Below are 20,841 nucleotides of genomic sequence, written 5' to 3' on the forward strand. Positions count from 1 at the left end.
AGTAACGTCTGTATCTCTATAAGTATTTATTATTCTCTGCCGTATATCCAATATTGAAGTAGGTTCAGTTTCATACACCTTTTGCTTCACATAGCCCCATAAAAAAAGCCCAAAGATGTCGAATCTGGCGAGCGGTATGCAATTCTGTAGGACCTCGACGGCCAATCCAACGACCGGGAAAAGTAGTATCCAAATAGCTTCTTACTTGTCTGTGGTAATGTGGTGGTTCTCTCACAAACATTAAATTAAATTATCACAAACATTAAATTATTATATCAATGATTCGTTTCACATTAAATTGAAACCTTTTTCGTTTAGAAGTATTTGATCAAATAGTCAATTACACCTTCAAAAAGAATATGTTGAAGAAGAAAGTAATTCAAATCAGAAATTATAAAACTACAAAAATTATTTGGCGATCTGGGGCGACTTCATTGATTCCAGAGGCGCATTTGCTTTTTCGGCTGCAAGATAATCCGGGATAACCCAGGATCTGTTCTCTGTCTCTCATAAAACAAAATGTAGGGTGTGTCCAGAGGCTCCAATGAATTCAAGACATCGCCAGAACACTTAGTGACACGACTATTGTCAAACGTAAGCCAATACGTAATAATCACCAGAACCACAGTGAACAATGACTGCATGAGAATTATAAGAGTGGTCTGCTAGATAGCAGTGTTCATCTATTTCAAATCTTCGTTAAGAGTTTGATGCTTTCGTCAGCGGCTGAGTAATGTTTGAAGATCATCAGTGTTGTTATTAGATTGCCTGGTGTTTCATCTATACTTGTTTCCTTATAATTGTCAGTTAGTTTGGCGCATATTTGGCAATACAGTTGACCATCGCCCGTTAAAAGTACCATTTTCAGATGATTCAACAAAAAGCTTTGTACGGACTGGTTATCAGTCATATCAGGAAACGTTAGTTGAAGTTTCAGAAAATCACATACATTTTTGCTACTTCTGGATCATTTACTACAAAGTGAACAAGTGGGGATTTTTCCAGCAAAAGATCTACAAACACAAGACGAGATAAACACTACGGAATCATTCAATCCAGATGGGTCAGAAGTATTGATTCTGCTATTTTTTTACTCACGAAGAATATTCAACAAGAATCCCAAGAATTCGGAGCAATCCTCTTGTTGTCCTAACGAGTATCTAGTGGACTTCAAAGACTCCAGCAAATCGGTTGGTGAGAAAGATGATACATTCTCACGAAACTACAACAACACGAACAATTGTTTGAGTTTGGTGAATAAGTAGAAAACATTCTCGTTCTTGTTATAAATATTTTTCTGAATTTGCTGTATGAAATTTTCAACACAAAAACCCAATGACCAACGGAAATTGAAAATTTGAATGTTTATATTGGACACTTCCTCTTATAGAAATGCCATTTATGACAGAAATAATAAATCATGCAAGTTAGGAAACTGCTCCCAATTCTGTCTGATACAACCCAATGAAAATGGTTTATCTTAATCTTTTTTCTGCAGCTTCAACTACGAAACAACTAACTGAAACTAGTGATGAATCAATAATTCTTTGATTTCTGGTTCAGGTTCCATATTATGGTTGAAGCATTTGAGGTTAATTGAAAAATGTATCTTTCTTCCAAGCTGGAGTATTTGTTCCAGATGGAATACATTTCCGAATTATACCTGAGTGAACGCTGGAAGGGTAATCTACAATATTCGGAGCCCAGATAAGATAAGACGAATGAGAAATTTCTTATCATATTATTGAAACCGATATCCCTTCTTCTTCATGAAATTCATATCTACTGATTGATCGCAATCCACCGCTGGTAGTTTCATTGTTACGCTTGACGCGTCACAGCTATCACGATTCACGATTGGGTTCACGCATCAAGCGACATGCAGTAGCACCCTAATCGTCTCCCGAATAGAGCAAAGGAACTCAAAAGAAAGACAATTTACCGACGAAACTAAATATTCCGCACCACCAAGCGCAAACTTAAATGGCCTAAAGAGATTCCGTGAGTTGTGTCGTAATGTTATTTTATAAACTATTCACAGACATTGAATTGTTAGCCCGGCAATATCAGATGAAATCGTTGGACTAATGGAAATTATTACGGTGATCGTGGTGATTCTTCAAAAGTCATCGTTAAAACAAACGCCAAGGTTACAGACACTGTGCCATCAGGCCTTATAGTCGTGCAACACACCTTTCAAATCTAGTGCAATCTCACTGATAAGACTGCAACACTTGGGAAAGCCAGTGGCAGAGTATGACGAACGCGAGGAAAAATGGAGGTTCATATACATGGTTGATGATTGTTGTTATCGCTGTTGAACGAAGCAAGAGTATTTGCGGCGAATGTTAATTTTTTCGCTGGAGATAATACGACATGATGGCAGCGGTGCTTCACGGACAATATAAAACTACCGTATCACATGTAGTCAGTAGGCATACTTTTAGACTGGCTATAAATCAAATAATCCAAAAAGGGTTCCCAATAGTTCGGGACCACTTTTATATTATTCTTGTTAGCAGGGACCACTATATCAGACTTACATAGTGGTACATACTTACATTGTAAGTATAATATAAATAAACTCTAATAATCAAACTGAAACTTCAATAAACAACTTAATAGGATATATATTATAAAAAAATAGAGATAGAAATGAAAATATTTTCAGGATAAACTTCTGTAATTTTTTATTGATTCGATTTCTGAGCTTGCATCTTCTTCACGAATTCGGCTGTCATATTATCACTCAAATCATCACTTACTTTCAAACGATTCCTCGCCTTGTTTTTAATTACCAATTAAATACACATAAATACAATGTTGAAAAAATCATAAAATGGCGCAAGGCGCAAGTTTAGTGCAAGAATTTGCTTTTTTACACCAAAACGACTAAGGTGAATTTGATTCAAAAGCATTCTTACAGTTTCTGTCCTTTTGGAATTCAATGAATTCTTTCTGGATTTCTTCAGTAACTTCTCCAGCGTCCGTATATTCTGTATGTTACAAAAAACTCGGTTTATCAATATCAGATACATAAAATGTAGAATTTTTTTATTACATGTCTACAGTACTTACCTGAATTGGCTGTTCCAGATCCCAGCAACACGTCGATACCGTCGGACAAGATATCGGTGTCCTGGTAGGAGATGGAAAACGTGGCGTCGTCCTGCAGCCTAGCCAACATGGCCGCCAGGCTGTTCCTGTCAAGATCGTCGGGCTCTTTAAGTTGCAACGTGACGTTGCCATCGGAGGCAGTGCTGTACATGAACACGGCATGACCGCCCTGATACGGTTGGAGAGGTAGACGAACGCCTGCCAGCTCATGGACCCCCTGTAAAAAAATTTGTTACTGATGCTGAATTTTTAACATTATTCAAATGACTCAAAATGAAGAGATATTTGTAATAAAAATCATCATTCTGAAATGGAAAATGCATGAAAAAGTGGTGGCTACTAGAATAGTGAATTACCTATAGTCAAATAACCTGATATGTAATAATCAACACGGATTTTCTATAGAAAAAGCGACTTACAACTTTCTTAATAACATATACTCTGAAATTGATGTCAACAATTTTGTAATAAGTATATTTTTTGATCTGTCAAAGGCATTTGACACTGTTTCACCAGATTTTCTATATATAAAGTTAGTTAGGCTCGGGTTTCCACATAACGTATTATCTTGGTTAAAATCCTATATAAGTGGTCGTCGTATGACTGTCAAATATAATGATATCGTGTCCAAGGAATATGACGTAACATTATGAGTTCCCCAGGGATCAGTATTGGCACCTTTACTGTTTGTAATATTTGTTAATGATGTCGCGCAATATATTGATATTGATAATGATTTTATAACTATGTTTGTAGATGTATCACAATTACAATTACTGGAGCCACACTAGAAGATATACTAACAAGGGTCAAAGATGTTACTGAAAGATTCACTTCATGGTGCCAACGTAATCATTTAATATTGAATATCTATTGAAAACCTATACTCATAAGGGAAAACTTGTTATCAGTTTCATGCATATATATATATATATATATATATATATATATATATATATATATATATATATATATATATATATATATATATATATATATATATATATATATATACTGAAATGTGTAACCTATATAAGAAGCAACCTTGCGTCTTCTGAAGTAAATGCGGCTACTCATAACTATTGTACACGTCATGGTGATATGTTGAGAATACCCTCTCACAAAACAACTCGATCACACTGCTATTACACTGCTATTAAGGGATCTAAATCGTATGACGTACTCCAGGATAACATTTGAAAAATCTTAATAGAAAAGTGTTTCTATAGCGTACAGGATTAATTAGGACAAAAATTCTAATTTTAAGATTCTTACTGTTAATTTATACCTTCTCTAACTGAGATACCCATATGCTGTTGTGATATTTGTTTTAGTTTTTTTATTTATATATGACAAATCATGATTTTAATTGTTTTTATATTATATAGTACTTCTATTGACTTACCATATGTACATTAAGTATCGAAATGGCTAATAAATATTATTATTATTATAATTTTTTTTTCACCGTAGGGTGCGCTGGTCAGGCCCTATCCCCCGAAGCCCCGATACATTCGGGATGGCGCGCCAGCATTATCAACCAATGACCACTCCCCACACCGTGGGGTAAGTGATCATTGGGTCCGGGAATCATGTGCCCTGAGCAAGCGCAGTAAGCCAAGAATGACAGCCTTCTGCATCTGTGCGGCTAAGATTTCTGCCTTAGTGCGGCAAGCCGGTATGATTTTAAGATTCGAGAGTAGAGAGGACATCATTCCACCAAGGAGTCCAATAATCAGAATAACCATCTTGACAGAATGATCTTTTCTCACGATATTCGTCTCGCCAGAAGCTGAAAGCTCCACGACAAATATCGTTGTGCTCTGGTGGTCTAGAAGGACTACATCAGGCTTAGTAGCTTGTATGAGCCTGAGGGTGGGGAACTAATAGTTCCAATAAATTCGGCACTTCTCGTTCCCCACAACGGATTCAATATCCCTCGGAGCGTAGGACAACACCAGTGTCTTGTCAATACCGTAAGAGTATTATAGTACTCTTAGGGCCGCGTTATGTCGATCAATATAGGCCGAGACCGCATATGCTGGACATGCTGATAGCAAGTGCATTAGGGTCTCGGGCGCCTCGCGGCAGGCCCTGCACCTTGTGTTAGGAACCTCTATACCCATCACGCGACTGCGGTAGACTGAGGTGTTGAAGACACAGGTATTGAAGACACCATCCTGGCAAGCCATGATGAACCCCTCAGTTTCCGACTTCAGCCCACTCGACCTGAGAAAAGCGAACGTCAGGCGCTTTGATAAGCCAAGGTATCCAATGTTATTAAAGAAGACCCCATGCATAGGCTTATCCTGGTGTCTCCGCAGAAGTGAGGTGATCTCTGCGGCTTTTATCTGAGTTTTTTGCTGAACGGGTTCTAACTCGGTGACAGAGTTGTGGTCACCTCGTTTAGAGTCGAAAACTACACCGAGTTCATCAGCTGCTCGAGCAGCTGCCCTAAGGAGGAATGCTCCAATTCCTGCTCTCTCATGTCACGGACCATGCAGAGAAGGGGATCCGAACTTCTGACGACTTTACAGGCTGTATCCAGTACCATTCTGTCATGTAGACATTCCAAACTCAAAAGTCCTCGGCCTCCCTGTTGTCGGGGGAAGTACAACCGTGGAACAGACGATTTGTGATGCGAACTTCTATAGAGATGCATCATTTTTCGGGTCTTTACGTCGACTTGATACAGCTCCTCTCGAGTCCACTTCACTACTCCAAACGAGTAAGTAAGATTGGAACGGCAAGCATATTTGTTGCAGCAACTTTGTTCTTTCCCGACAGTTCCGATGACCAGATCTCTCGAAGTTTGTGCTGATACTTGCCGCGGAGAGAGTTTTTCACTGCTGTTACCTCTTATGAGTAGCGTTGTTCAACCCCGAGGTGAGTATACGTCTCTCCGGCATCCAGATGGTGTAGGATGCTTCCATCTACGAGCTGCACATCCTCTCCATAGTCCCTGCATCGTCCTCTTTAGAGATGGATCATTGCACATTTGTCTATCCCGAATTTCATACCGATAGCATGCGTGTACTCTCCCACCACCCTCAAGGACTGATGGAGATCCTTCTCTTCAGATGCATAAAGTATAAGATCATCTTTATAAAACAGATGGGTGACCTTGTGTCTCCGGTTTCCGAGGGTGCCACAGTTATACCCTCGAGTATTTCTGAGCGCAACGGATAATGGCAATAGTGAGATGCCGAAGAGGAGGGGACTGAGGGAATCACCCTGAAAAACACCCCTTCTGAAAGTGACCCACCCTGTTTGGACTCTTGCTTGACCAGATGTTATGGTGAAGCGAGTTAGCCAAAGTGGTATCAGTTGTTCAATGCATCTCACTATGTTGTCGGGTACCGCAAGGCATCTGAGCAAATGCAAGATGAGCTCATGCGAAATTGTACAAATGCCTTACGGTAATCGATCGAGGCCATAGAAAGGTTACGCTTGTATTGTATCGAATCCTGCGTTACAAATCTATCGATGAGCAGGTTCTCTTTACACCCAGCGACTCGTCTCTTCGACCCTCTCTGCTCATATATCCGTTCGAACACTCGGTCAAATGCGGTGAGTATTCGTGTGTATGAGATGCTTGTAAACAACTTATAACACGAATTCAAGCATGTTATTGGTCTGTAATTCTTAGGAATCGACAAATCTCCGCTTTCAGGGATAATAACGGTCCGCCCCTTGACAAACGAATCCGGAATCGGCTGCTCTCCGTCCAGCCATGAGTTAAAAACTCTGGCCAGATGGCGGTGGCTTGATATACCAAGCTTCAGAACCAGTTCAGGTCAAATCGATATTCTTCCTCATAACACAAAATTACTTGACGGGTGTGAAGTAATCCATATCTAGAACGCCTTTGTACAACTAACATGTTTGAACATAATATGCATATTAGTAAGCCAAGTGAAGTGACTGAAATTTACTAGTTTTCTAGGTATTTTGATGGGGTGTAGATGGCATGAAAGACTTGAAGGAGTAGTTCAAAGAAATCATATATTTCAATCTTGTGGGTTGAAATTTCGGTATTCAAAATGTAAAAAACATCGGCAAAAGAAGCGATCTCATCCATCAAGATTGCTGTTGAATTTTATTTCAAGGTTCTGACACTCATCGTGAGCTAAAAAGAATAAAGCGACAAGAGTTGTTGAAAAACGAGTTGTTTGTGCTTCATCAGGACAATGATTCAGCTCACACTGCACTGACTATCAACTCATAGGTCAAACATAGGTCCCTATGTTGGCAAGCATTGAAAAACTCAACGCAGACTATGAATTTGTTTTCAGAAAAACACTTTGAAAACACTGGTTTCAACAGCGGCATTTCAGAATGAAAGAATTGATGAAACTATATTGGAAGGAATGAGGAGAAATTTGTGAAGCAAAAATACTTATGATGCACTGTTTGGAACCTTTGGTGTAGTAATGAATATTACTGGATTTTTTTTCCAACACCAAATCGTTATTTTTAACACCTTGACACGTGTTGCGATCACCAAGTGATCATCTTCAAAGAGGAAGATGATCACTTGGTGATCGAAACACGTGTCGAGGTGTTAAAAATAATGATTTGGTGTTGGGAAAAAACCACAGTAATATTCAGCAAAAATACTGTTTTTTTTTTCCCATATCCCATACATACTTTGCGTTGTTGAGTTATTTTGGAAAATACAGTAGAAAGGCATAAGGTGATAATACTCATAATAAATAATTTTATATATCATCATCATCATCTCTTCCAATCAAAATGGTTAAATATATTTTTTTTCGGTGCGCTACATTTAATGTTTGGGTTGAGGAAGTTAAGATATAATAGATAGTAGTGCAAACAAGATTTTCTATCATATGTAAACTCTCTTAACCCAAAAATCCACTCAACAATGGAACCAGAAACCGAAGGATGTTTTTGTGAACAGACGTGAAGATGGGACATTCAGCCATATAATCTACAGGAAACACACACACTGGCATGGACTTGAATGGAAACTTCAACCATTAGTCACGACAAAAGAGGCAGGTGATTTGAATGTTGGTTGACAGGACCCACACATTTGTGAACCTGAGAGTCTCGCTGAAAAACCCAATCACCTGAAAATGTTTTCAAATGAAGAACCAAGTGGAATTCTAGTATACAACCCAGGAGAAGGAACGCCAAAGTGACTGCAGCTAGGCTCGTTGAACAAATATCTTTCCTTCACTATACTGAGAATGTTACCAACCAGATTGGGAGAAATATTTGGGCAAGAAAGAAAAAATTAAAGGTGAGCTAAGGGTCCCAGAAAGCCTTTAACAGAACCCGCGGTATATCTGATCCCTTGTAGCTTCGTGTTGATCTACATTGCAACCAAGAAAAAAGGTATATTTACCCGTCTCTGAACAGAAGAGAAATTGTAGACTCATACAAAACACGTGCTCTCAAAGAAGTCACTCAGAATATATCATATGTTGGTATACAAATACTTGATGAACCTCAGAGTTACAATTCGTAAATATTTAGAGAGGCAATAGAAGTTTAGAAACACAGAGATTTCCCCAATAGAATGGAAGAGGTAATGAACATTAGTAGAATTTTAACTACCTGTACACAAACAAGATCATTCAACCAAGTTCAGAGAAACTGAGCTTCATCCACCAATTATGATTTTGAACCGGAGACAAATTCTAACATTTCAGTAACTGCGTTAAGAACAACTCGAGACATTTGACCGTTATCTTATCGCATTTGATATTGTCTACCATAGAAGTAGACAAAACGTCGAACACAGAAACCTGCAGACCATGGCTAAAAAACCCACAAAATATCTTTGACATAATTTACAACATTATCAAAAATGAATGATCTGAATGGCTCTGGAATTGATCTGTCTCACCGTTGAATAGAAATCAAGATATCGAGCTTCCTACATACTCGTTTCTATATAGAATTTCAGACGATTGCACTATTGTGAAAAATCAATAGAGGTAATCAAACATTTTCCTAATGTTTTCCGTAAAAGTAATCCATATTATCCCTAGGTTATATTGCTTTAAGTTTCTCCTGAAATTTATAGATACTTCAAAAGTAATTACATCATTTTACAGTTTCCTTTATCTGCTCAATTTTATGCCCAATTTGTATATCATCCTATCGATGTTATTTCAATTATATATGTCCCATCCAAAAACAATTACATATGGACTTTGACTTGAAGAAGAGTAAATTTTTACAGAAAATATATGGTGAAAGAGTCAAATACAAAAAACTAACAAATATGTGGAAGTCATTGAAATTGAACTCATACAGGCAGAATGCAATCACGCATAAACTTCCTGAGAACGTTTTTCGATTTGGATTTAATCTCCAGCGACTCAAATCCAATGTGAATCGCTACTTTCGCACAGGCATTGCTCTGAAAGCGCCTCAAGGATTTTCTTGTAGTGCTTGTGTTTTGTCCCCCTTCTAAATGACTTTTTGGAAACGTCCAATTGATTCAGTTAAGTTCTAAGAAGGTTCAGGTGACGTCATTGTTCAGTTTATGTTTTTCATAGGTCCAGTAATGAATGTTTGGAATTTTTTCATCTCATATTTCTCCCTTTATTATACAATCCATGCCCAAAGTAAGTCAGATGTTCAAGATGGCGGCCTATGGATATTTATAGAATATTCACTTGACGTCCACTGAATCTCCATTGCATGGACATACAATGGATGTCCTTATCGTTCGTGTATTCAAAATGTACGTGATAATCTGTTGAATAGATACATCCTATACAATAAGATTATTTCCAAAGCTTTTTTGATAAAAATAATGAATTCTATGAAATTTCGACTATTTTGGATCTTTCATATTCAAACCAGAATCAGTCCGTTGAATTGTATACTGACTTACTCCAGTAACACTTTATTGTGAGAAGTTTGAAGAGGCTATTGTTCAGTAGAACATGTGAGGTTGTTTTGTGAACTATTCAGTGGAAATCCCACGATAAATTATTACTTCAGTCCATGATAATGGATTTTAATTGAGTATCGGCCGATTAGACCAAATTCGATTTTTAAATATGTATATATCAAATGAGAACTCTTCTAATTATTATGCTTTGTTTGTATCAAACGAAAATATTATTGATATTCATCAATATAAAGTGATGAATTCAACGATTTTTTAAAACTTTCTGCAGTTAAATTTTAGTTATCATACGGTCTTTAATGTGTTGCTTGTATATGCCTGTGCTAGCGTTTCAATTAGGAATACATTTTTGCTTTTGTAACTAGAAAACCAGAAATTCGAAATTGAACGTTTTATAACTGAGTTTTAAAAAACTTGGCTTGAATAGTCCCCCATTTTTCACCGTTTAAGAAATCGTCATATAACTATAAACTCGAATCCGAAAATCACTATATATAAAACTATAAATAATGCAAAACCGCAACCACATTCATTTGGATTCTCAAATTGCTTCATACTATTGTGAATTAATATATTATGTTTATGGGATTTTATTACGAATTGAATATTTTACTGATATGTATTCAACATGGCGCACCCAATAATTTTTATCATTATTGACGATTTTTCTGAAGCATTGAATATGATTCGTTTTAAAACAATTAATGTGGCATGTATCGTTCCGCCTCTTTCCAAATATTGCAAATACACCAATTTGAGCGTTTCGTATGACTTTGAAATAATAAATTTTTAACTTTATTATTCAAACTCAGTGAAAATGTTGCAGTTTTTATGAAAGTTCAGAAAGGAAATAGTATATAATTGAAGTATACGAGGATATTGAAATCACTAAAGACCGTGTTATGAAGACCGGTAGGCAAACCACGAATAATTTTTACAATTTTTCATCATGTTTCATTACGACAGAATTGGAAATCTGTTTAATAAAATCAGTTTTTCCGTTAATGAGCTGTCGCCCCCATTATTATTGTAAAATTGTTGAATTCGAAATATGGCATCAGCATACCTTTTGTTGTTGAGGAAATGGTGAGTCCTTGGAAGCTAAAATTTGATATATAGGTGCTTCTCAGATCTTAGATGAGCACTAAGGAAGGATTTTCAAATATTCCAACTAATGAGCCTCTCGTGGAGTTGAAAAGGGGCGTGTTCATTGTATTAGTCTGAAAATTTCATTATAGGACGAAACTGCAGTAACGAATGAAAGTAGAAAAAAACATAAAAAGTTTAAATTCTAATTTTTCATCATGAAAATTATCTTTTTATCACTGTTCCTCCGTCCCGTTATATTTTCGGATTCCAAAAATTTTTTATGTAGGTTCGTTTCATGTTCTAGATGTGCAATAGATTTTTAAATATTCCAAGTGAGACGCCAGCCCCAGGGAAAAAAGGGGGGGTTTATAAAATTCATTTCATTCGTCCAAAATGTGATCAATGTGGCCCCTTGCAGCACATAATTTAAATTAATGTTTTCGAAGATATTACAGATTTGAAATGCAGAGACCTAGAGGTTGCGGCGGTACCGGCCAATTAAATGTCGCTCTTTTAAGAATAACCATTAAAAAAACATGTGTTTATATTGCCTACTAACAAAAAAGCTGTGAACGTTGTATATAAAGACATTCTGTATTAAATTCAGTATCAAGTTCAAGTTCAAAGATGTTCATTCATTTTTGGTTTTGTTAGTATTTGTTAACATAGTTGATATAAGGGGGGCCCTGCTATAGGCTTATGCCTCTTCATCAGCATTGCACCCGTGCGGAGCCAGGGCGGCGCTAGTATTATATAGGAGAGTACTACGAGTTCATCAAATTGATGAAAGAGCAAACAGCACAGATGAATGAATTGTGCTTGCTCACCTGCGGAAAAGTACTACGCATCAACTATGTAGGTTATTCAGTCGAAAATTTGAGGATAGACAAAGGGGCGAACACAAAATTATTTGTGAAGGCGATTAGGAACTATGGCGGAGCTGAGAAGACATAAGTATTACAGGATGATGTTTGTGCGGAAGTTTTTTTTCAGATGCGCCATTTGCAGTATCTTTGGCTGTTGGGTAAGATGAAAATTAAGCGATTTGTGCTTACATGAAATCAAGGCAGAAGGCAGTGTATTGCTCACTACTATATGACCATCTACGAAAGTGAATGCTATATATTTTACTGTTTCAGACAGTGATTCAATTATTTATGTGCTTTTGATAAAGCAGTATTCATCACTACGTCCCTAAAATGTAAGTTCGAACCAAGTTTTCTTACGTTCCAATGAAGGAAAATGCACCAATCGAGTGGATGGCATTCTAAATTGAATGTTTTTCTCACGTAAGTTGACTATGATAAATAGTGGCACCCAAGATCGAATCCACGACAGGTAATGGAATGGAAATCAGCAGATGTGATGACAGGTTACGTTGGAGTATTGGCAATGAAACAAATGTTTGAAACGTTATTGGCTTGCCATTGATGAAAATGTAACCTCATTGACTCTCGAGAATGTAAAAGTATTATCCAAAAAGCATTTCATCTGATTCAAGAACCGACATATCATTATTCAAAATACGAACTTTTCTTTAGATATTCATTGATTGTTGATGTTGCCATGGTAATTTCAAAAGTTGGATTCAAACATGTGTAGTGATTCAGTTTTACCGCCAACGGGTTGTTAGTGAAGTGTCGATGGAGGGGCGCGCGGAGTTAAAAGACGAATTGTTTTGGACAGTCAGTCTGGCATGGTCAGCCGACAAGGAGTGTGTTTATTGAATGTGAATTTGACGATAGCGATTGCGAAATTAATGTTGTATCGCAGCTATCTAACACTTGTATATATTTTAATGTATATTCTGATTGATAAATAAATCAATAGTGATTACACGTCTATATCAAACTCATCGAACCCAGAGTCTCATCGCATAAATTGGCACCCAACAGCGGCAAAGTATAGCGTGTCACACGATAGATAAATTGAAATAATATACACAAGTGGCGGCGATCTTACGAATTCGGCGAACTGAAACAGAGAGCGGAGAGGGGAGAGCAGAGGATTTCGAGGAAGCACTGACGCAGTACCGAGAAACAAATAGGACGTGGAGACCGGTGAGATTGTTCAATGTTATCTGCATATGTATAAACTTATTTGAAGATTTCATGAACTATTGAAATTAATATTTGAACTTTTTCTATTTATGTGCATGGGGATATATAAATATTGTTAGTACTTAGTTAAGAAAAAACGGCGGGCACATTATTGTTGTAAAATGCCCAAAGGAAAAAAGAATACTGGAAGTAGGGCGGAAATAAGTAAAAATAATTTGAGTTGTTCAGACATGGACGGGACCGATTTATTTGAGACGGTGCAGTCCGATGAAAATATTGAAAAAAATAATTTTAACGATGTTTTTCGCCAATTGGCTCAGGATATGTCACAACTGAGGCAGACTGTTGAAAATTTAACTTTACAAGTTAATAGAAATCAGATAGTAAATCAATGCCAGGGGAATCAGTCGGCACCTGTTGTCGCAGTTCAAAATCACCAAGACTTAAATCAACAAAATCATTCTTTTATTTTGAATTGGAGAGAATTAGGGGGGACAACATTAACATTTTATCCAAATGGAAAAGTTCATCCTATGACTTTTTTAAAGAAATTGAAAAATATGTTTCGCGATGCGGGTGTACCTGCCGGAAACAAACTGAGTCTTGCATTAAATAATTTACGAGGTTCCGCGGCGGACTGGGCAGCGATTAGGGAGGAGTCCTTCGCTGATTTTGAAGGTTTCGAAAGGGCTTTTAGAGAAAGATTCTGGGGGGTAGATAGACAGAGGGATCTTTTTATGGAGTTGAATTATGGAAAATTCGAGAGGGAAAAAAGAGGGGAAAGTAGGACAGATTATTTTATAAACCTAGTAACGCAAGCGAATTATTTATCGGAAACAGTAGAGGAACATAGACTGGTCGAAATGTTGGGCAAACATTTTTCTATAGAAATTTACCGGGGGATAATTACGCAGGGGCTGAAAACGGTAGAGGCAGTTGAAGAATATCTCAGAAAAGTTGATGAAACTTACTGTAATGATTGGGGGGGACAGAGAAGTAATACAAGACATGACCAAAAAGGGTACGATAGGGAAGATCAGCGTCGTAGGAACGAAAGGGTTAATAATCAAAATGAAGGTCGTCGAGGAGAAATTACTAGAAGTAATTTTCAAAATTCTGGTAATGCGGGTACAACAGAAAATGTTCGTTTGATTACAGCTTTTGATGAAGAACCATCGGATTATTTATTAAGTGAGTCAGAGGGGGAAAACGAAGTAAAGGAAGTTAGGGAAGTTAGATCACCTATAATTCAGGTTATTCTAGGGGATTTTAAAAGCGAAGCACTGCTAGACAGTGGCAGCGAGATATCAGCGATATCAGAGGAATTTTTCAATCATATTGAAAAAGGTTTGGAAAATATTCCGATATTACCAGTAACAAATACTTCTATTATTATGGCTGTATGTGCTAAACCAGTTAAGATAAAAAAGCAGGTTTTATTGACATTCTTGGTAGGAAAGCGAAGTTGCGAAGCAAAATGCTTAATCGTACCAGGGTTAAATAAAAATATTATTTTAGGAGTAGATTGGATGAGAAACTACAAAGTAGAGCTCCATTTTGACAAAAGGGCAATGCATTTTTCGTGCCAAAACGAAAAATATCAGGTTAACTTTTATTGCAAAGATAATGAAATATTTTCACTTTTGTTGAATAATGAACGACCTCTGCAAGTTAATCGGTTAGAAAGAACATCCACCCAGGGTGAAAAACACCACTATAGTGATAGCGATTATCAGGCAATGGTAGATAATGCTAATTTGGGAGAGAAGGGCAAAAATAAATTGTTCCAACTTCTGAAGAAGTATGATGATCTTTTTTCAGAAAGGCCGGGATTAATAAGGGGTTATGAACATGAAATTGAGCTGAAGGATGATAGTCCTTTCTGTGGCCCATCATATCCCATACCTTTTGTTTATAGGGAAGAGGTTCGGCAACAAATTCAGGAAATGATCAATCTAGGGGTTATTGAAGCTGGAAAAACCGAATTTATTTCACCTTTAGTTACAGTTCTTAAAAAAGACAAATCCGTGCGCATATGTTTAGATGCTCGTTATTTAAATAAGCGCATAGAAAAGGACTTCGTTGTACCACCAAATCCACAGGAGTTATTGCTCAGTTTTAAACGAGGGCAAATATTTAGTGTAATGGATTTAACTGCTTCATATTGGCAATTGCCAATCAAAAAGGAAAATCAAAAATATGTGGGATTTGTTTTTGAGGGTACATCGTATATATTTAAAAGGGCACCATTTGGACTGTCAACGTCGATGGCTTCGTTAATTAGGGGTGTAAATATGGTACTGGGAGAAGTTGATAATGCGTTTATATACGTAGATGATTTAATAATTATTTCTAAGGATATTGAGCAACATTTTTTGCATTTAGACAATATCTTTCAGAGGCTATCTGCTGGGGGGTTGACGGTTAAACTTCGAAAATCGTTGTTTTTTAATAGTGAAGTAAATTTCCTTGGGCATATTATTACTTCAGAAGGGGTTAGAATGGATCAGCAAAGAATTAAGGCAATTCAAGATTTTCCCGTTCCTAAAAATGTTAAAAGTCTTCGTGGGTTTTTAGGGCTTGTAAATTACAACAGCCGCTTCTGTAAAAATTATTCTGAATTAACAGTGCCATTATTGTCACTACTGAAAAAAGGGGTTCATTGGAGCTGGGGAGAAGATAAACAAGGTGCTTTTGAAAATATCAAACAAGCATTTTTAGAAGTATCGATGATGGTACACCCGAGGCTTGAAGGGAAGTTTTATATCGAATGCGATAGCTCGAACTTTGCGATAGGGGGCTGTCTTTATCAGATATACATAACGCTAAGGTTCCACCTGTTTCCTTCAAGGTCGGCGATAGGGTTCTTGTTCGGTCGCACCCACAGTCCTCGGCAAACGATCCTGTTATCAAAAAGTTTGTATGGCTATTCGAAGGACCGTTTGTGGTTGTCCGGCAGGCAGGCCCAAATTCATATATCATTGGTGATGTCCAGGGGAGGGAACTCTCTAAACAAAATGTTATTAATTTGAAACCCTATAATGAGATTAATAAATTACAGTAGATGTGGTTATCGTTGAGGAATTAGAAGTTCTATTTTATTTAGTTGTCAGTGTTTATTTTTCTTTTCATTATCATTTTGGCTACCTTAGAGAATTGAGTAAGGGAGCTTTGTAGAAGGTTGTGTCTACTTCCAGTACTTAAATTGCCGTTACTTGTACACCTAATTTAAGTAGGGGGGTGATGTAGTGATTCAGTTTTACCGCCAACGGGTTGTTAGTGAAGTGTCGATGGAGGGGCGCGCGGAGTTAAAAGACGAATTGTTTTGGACAGTCAGTCTGGCATGGTCAGCCGACAAGGAGTGTGTTTATTGAATGTGAATTTGACGATAGCGATTGCGAAATTAATGTTGTATCGCAGCTATCTAACACTTGTATATATTTTAATGTATATTCTGATTGATAAATAAATCAATAGTGATTACACGTCTATATCAAACTCATCGAACCCAGAGTCTCATCGCACATGCTGAGCTGTACTTCAAGTTCAAATGAAAATACTTCTGAAAAATGATAGATTTGTTAGAGGTAGAATTCATGAATTCATAAATTCCAACCTCCTATATTGAAAAGCTAACAAAATTGAATAGATCATATCGAATAAGGATTTACTTTGTGAAATATCGAATCGAACTCAAAAATGGACAATGTGAACTACAAATGAAAACTAGTAACGATGAGGACTATATAGAGTGACCGACTCAGAAAAAGTCATACTCCAAATGAAATCTTTATCTGATATGATATGGAAAAATGAACGTCAATAACTGAACTCGTCAGCAATGTTGCAGCTTCAGTATAAGAGTTAATGACCAAACATTTGTTCAGGTCATCGGTTACAAATTTCATCAGAAATTTTTGATCACATATTTCACACCGATGAGTATGTATGGTTACACATAAATATTTCATTATACATATGAGATACTGAAGTTTTAATTGAGAACAAAAATGGAGTGGATCAATATTTTCCCACTCTTGCGATTCCATGATATGAATCACACAAAATATCATAGATTTCCCGAAGAACTATTCAGTCAGTAAGCATAATCAGAGTATCCATGATAATGATTATACCATTTTCACAAACATTTTGTTAGTGTTTGTGAAAATTGTGTAATTATTATCATGGATAATAGCATGGAACAACTGACTCTGGCCTTGAAAGCATATGTTCCTATATTGTGTGTGAAATGTTAACTTTTCATTGGTCTAAAACAAGAGTTAACGGTGCCAGAAAATATAAGTTTGTATCAATTAAGGGTTGCACCATTAGAACGATAATTGTAATCAATAGAGTAAACTCTTCTCAATCGGAGCGTCTTCTGATATAATCTAAAAAGGAATACTATGGAATTCTAAGACCTGCAATCTGACCCCTTACCAGCGTTATAGATTCATTTCGACGTTCATCGTCAACTTTCGTAGAGATTACAGTTCGTAGCAGTTTTGTATTAATTCACCTGGAGTTTGTACCTTTGTCTGAGTATAACTTCAATTTCCTATACCTAACGAGTTTCACTTTGTGATATACGAGCTAAGTTTATTCCGTTCATAACGTCGGAAATTGAACTGAAATTGGAATAGTCAGCTTTGGAGTGTGTCATTCAAAAACCGCTACAAACTTTCATAAAACCCATTAGAATGAATTTAGTTTGGCGAAGTAGTGGTTTGTTTTTTCATCAGACTAATGATGTTCGTGCAGCTCGTGCGTAGGGATTCATATACCAGGTAGGTATCCTAGAATATCAAAATGCTCTTGGTGGCCAGGTATGATGTCGTTTAGAATTCTCTTTAAATTTCTCCCTATATTGCCCGTTGAAATTCCATTTAATAGCAGTTTGAAAATTTGCATTCCAGAACAAAGTCAAGTAGCTGCACATTTATTACTTAGCTGATGTAGTATTTAAACTGATAGTCCCTGTATTTATGCAATGATTTGGATTTTGTGTATAGTGTGACTTTTGGATAAATAAAATCAAATCAAAATTTCCTATGAACAACGCAAAATGGAGTAAGCAGATTGACCATTGCCCAATTGTCTCAGAAGATGCAGAGGAAAATGAACAAGTTCTGGAATTATCTTTCTTTGACAAATTCGAAAAAACCACCATGAGTGTATCTGATTCAGTTTCATGAAAATGGACTTCAAATTCCTCATTCCTCATTACATCCGTGATTACTGGAATGAAAACAGCGGTGGCGAACGGATCACCAACAGTTACAGCACAATTAAATCAGTGATACATTCCTCAGTTAAAACGCTTGGGCTTAATGGGTTGAAAAATATTGGTAACACCTGTTTCATGAACAGTGTAATGCAATGTTTATCAAATACGAGATGGTTAATGGAATATTTGGAAAAGGATGAGTACATGAAAGATATCAATACTAATATTTCTAGTATGGAGGGTGCTTTAATCAAAGCTTTCGCAGAAGTTATCAAAGAATTGTGGTCAGAAGATTCATCTGATAGTGCAGTGAACACAGTCTCCTTATAAAGTCAGATTCAGAGTTTTGCCCCTCGATTCATGGGTCATGCGCATCAAGACGCCCATGAGTTCCTTCGTTATCTTTTAGAAGGTTCACATGATGACGTTAATAGATTTGGCTGATTTATTCGAGTACATATAACTCCAAGATTGTAGATAATTTCGTTGGTCAATTAAAATCTACGATGAAGTGCACACATTGTGGACACTCATCTGTAACCGTCGATCCTTTCTGGGATTTGTCACTCGCCATACCACAAAGAATTGGCCAATTGGACAGTGCTTGGATTTTTTCACAAGACAGGAAACTTTGGATAGAAATGAAAAACCGACGTGATCAAAATGCAAGGAAAAAAGAAAATGCACAAAGTCTCTATCGATCCATAAGTTTCCCCGTATTTCAGTCATTCATTTTAAAATATTTTCTCAAACATAAAGATTTGGAGACAAGTTGAATGTTTTTTCTCTAAATGGATTAGATATGAACAATTTATGCAGCAGAAAATGTGACTCCTTGTCGTTATAATCTATATGCACTTTCGAATCACAGTGAGTCCGCCTACAGCGGACATTATACACCATTCTGCAGACATCCTTATACTGGCACGTGGTACGAATACAATGATTCACACGTGTCACCAATTTCACTAAAATCGCTTGTGAGTGGAGATGGATACATCCTCTTTTATGAAAAGGAGGAAACAAGTTCGCACCTTTGTGCGTTTTGAAATGTTATTTTCTACTGCTGATTTTAATGTTATAATGAATTAGATGTTAGTGTTGTGTGACAACATAAATATTGAAAATATTCAAAGTTACTATTTGAAAGTAGCAGGATAAAGGAAACTCATTAGGTCGCCGTAAAAACCAACCGATGGCTACCAACTAAAATTTTCGAACCCAAAAAAGTAAAAAGAAACTGCAGATGAGGGAAATCTGCTTATGAAGGTAATTCTCAGTATTACAGTCTATCAGTTGGTTCATTTTTCACAAGTTGTGGCGATAATTGGTCTGTACGGAGCACAACTATTAGACGAACTGTACAAGTTGAAGGTGACAGTCGTAGATGATAGAAACTCATGAATAGTTGTTAGACATATTGATAATTAAATTGAGGAAGATCGCATATTTCGTATCACTAACCAATATTCTGATTTAAATATTTTAAAAATATTTTGTTTCCTGGCAACATCTCGCATAACAAGTTTTTTACAAGTTATCATCACGAAAAATGTACGATTTGATCTGTTCGACCTGTGCGAATCGATACTATATAAGAGATTCCTAGAAATATCGCAGACAGGGTTGCCAAACATCCCGGATTTTAAGGGACAGTTCCTTAATTTATACTTTTGTCCCGCGTCCCGGTAAACTTTGATAAGGGACGACAAAAGTCCCGTATTTTGCTGAAGGGACACATTTATTTGATAAAACTGATTTTAAACACAAAATATTTGACGAATCGTCTGTCTACCCACGCCACGCCGCACCAGCGTGTAATGTATACAGCCTGTCTTACTTTATCAGTCAAGGGGAAGATATTCCCAAAAGTCTCAAAAGATTGTTGCTTTCAAATGAAGAAAGCACAGAGGAAGAGTGTGAAACTAATGACATCGCAATAGTTTTTCATTTTCTTAGTAATATGTCACCTGTTTTTGAGCCTGCAAGCAGCTGAAATATATAAAATAATAGTTAAGTTAGTCAAGAAATTGGAAAATAGAATAGAAGACAGTTTTTACGGATCTTTTGTTGGAAAAGCAATGAAGAAATCAGAAGAAAGCAAAAGAAAAAATTTAAGGGGTGAAGTTGTTTTTGGAAACAGCAGTAAAGTACTTGAAGAAATGATTAGATTTCACGAATACCAATCCCCTATTCATTTTATGGACAATGGCCTTTAATTACAATCTTCAATTCAATGACGACCTCTATCGTCGAGCAGTTGAAGCTTGATGATAGGGTATCTATCCCTAGACGATTTATACGACGAATTTTCGTCAGTAAAGACTGCATTGAAATCCTTGTAGCGGAAAAGGAAATGAGCGTGCGGAATAAATGGAAAATGCTCCGAGCTACCAAATTTATTCAAGGTTGTCTATTTTGCTTGAGCATTCCACCATGAAATGCGTTCG

General features: G+C 36.8%; 1 protein-coding gene across 7 annotated transcripts in view; it reads right to left on the bottom strand.

The window, feature by feature from the left end:
• The window catches only part of LOC111504836 (uncharacterized), a 1,217,253-nt gene that overhangs the window by 422,110 nt on the left and 774,302 nt on the right, over nucleotides 1-20,841 (bottom strand). For all 7 annotated transcript variants that reach the window (XM_074181149.1, XM_074181148.1, XM_074181147.1 and 4 more), the window contains one exon: nucleotides 3,079-3,334. In XM_074181149.1, coding sequence (XP_074037250.1) covers nucleotides 3,079-3,334 — 256 coding nt within the window. The remainder of the gene's footprint in view (nucleotides 1-3,078; nucleotides 3,335-20,841) is intronic.

Source organism: Leptinotarsa decemlineata, unplaced genomic scaffold (assembly GCF_025532065.1).
Source record: "Leptinotarsa decemlineata unplaced genomic scaffold, Ldec_3_MD MMD2_tig00026307_RagTag_RagTag, whole genome shotgun sequence".
In the NCBI taxonomy this organism is placed as follows: Eukaryota; Metazoa; Arthropoda; class Insecta; order Coleoptera; family Chrysomelidae; genus Leptinotarsa; species Leptinotarsa decemlineata.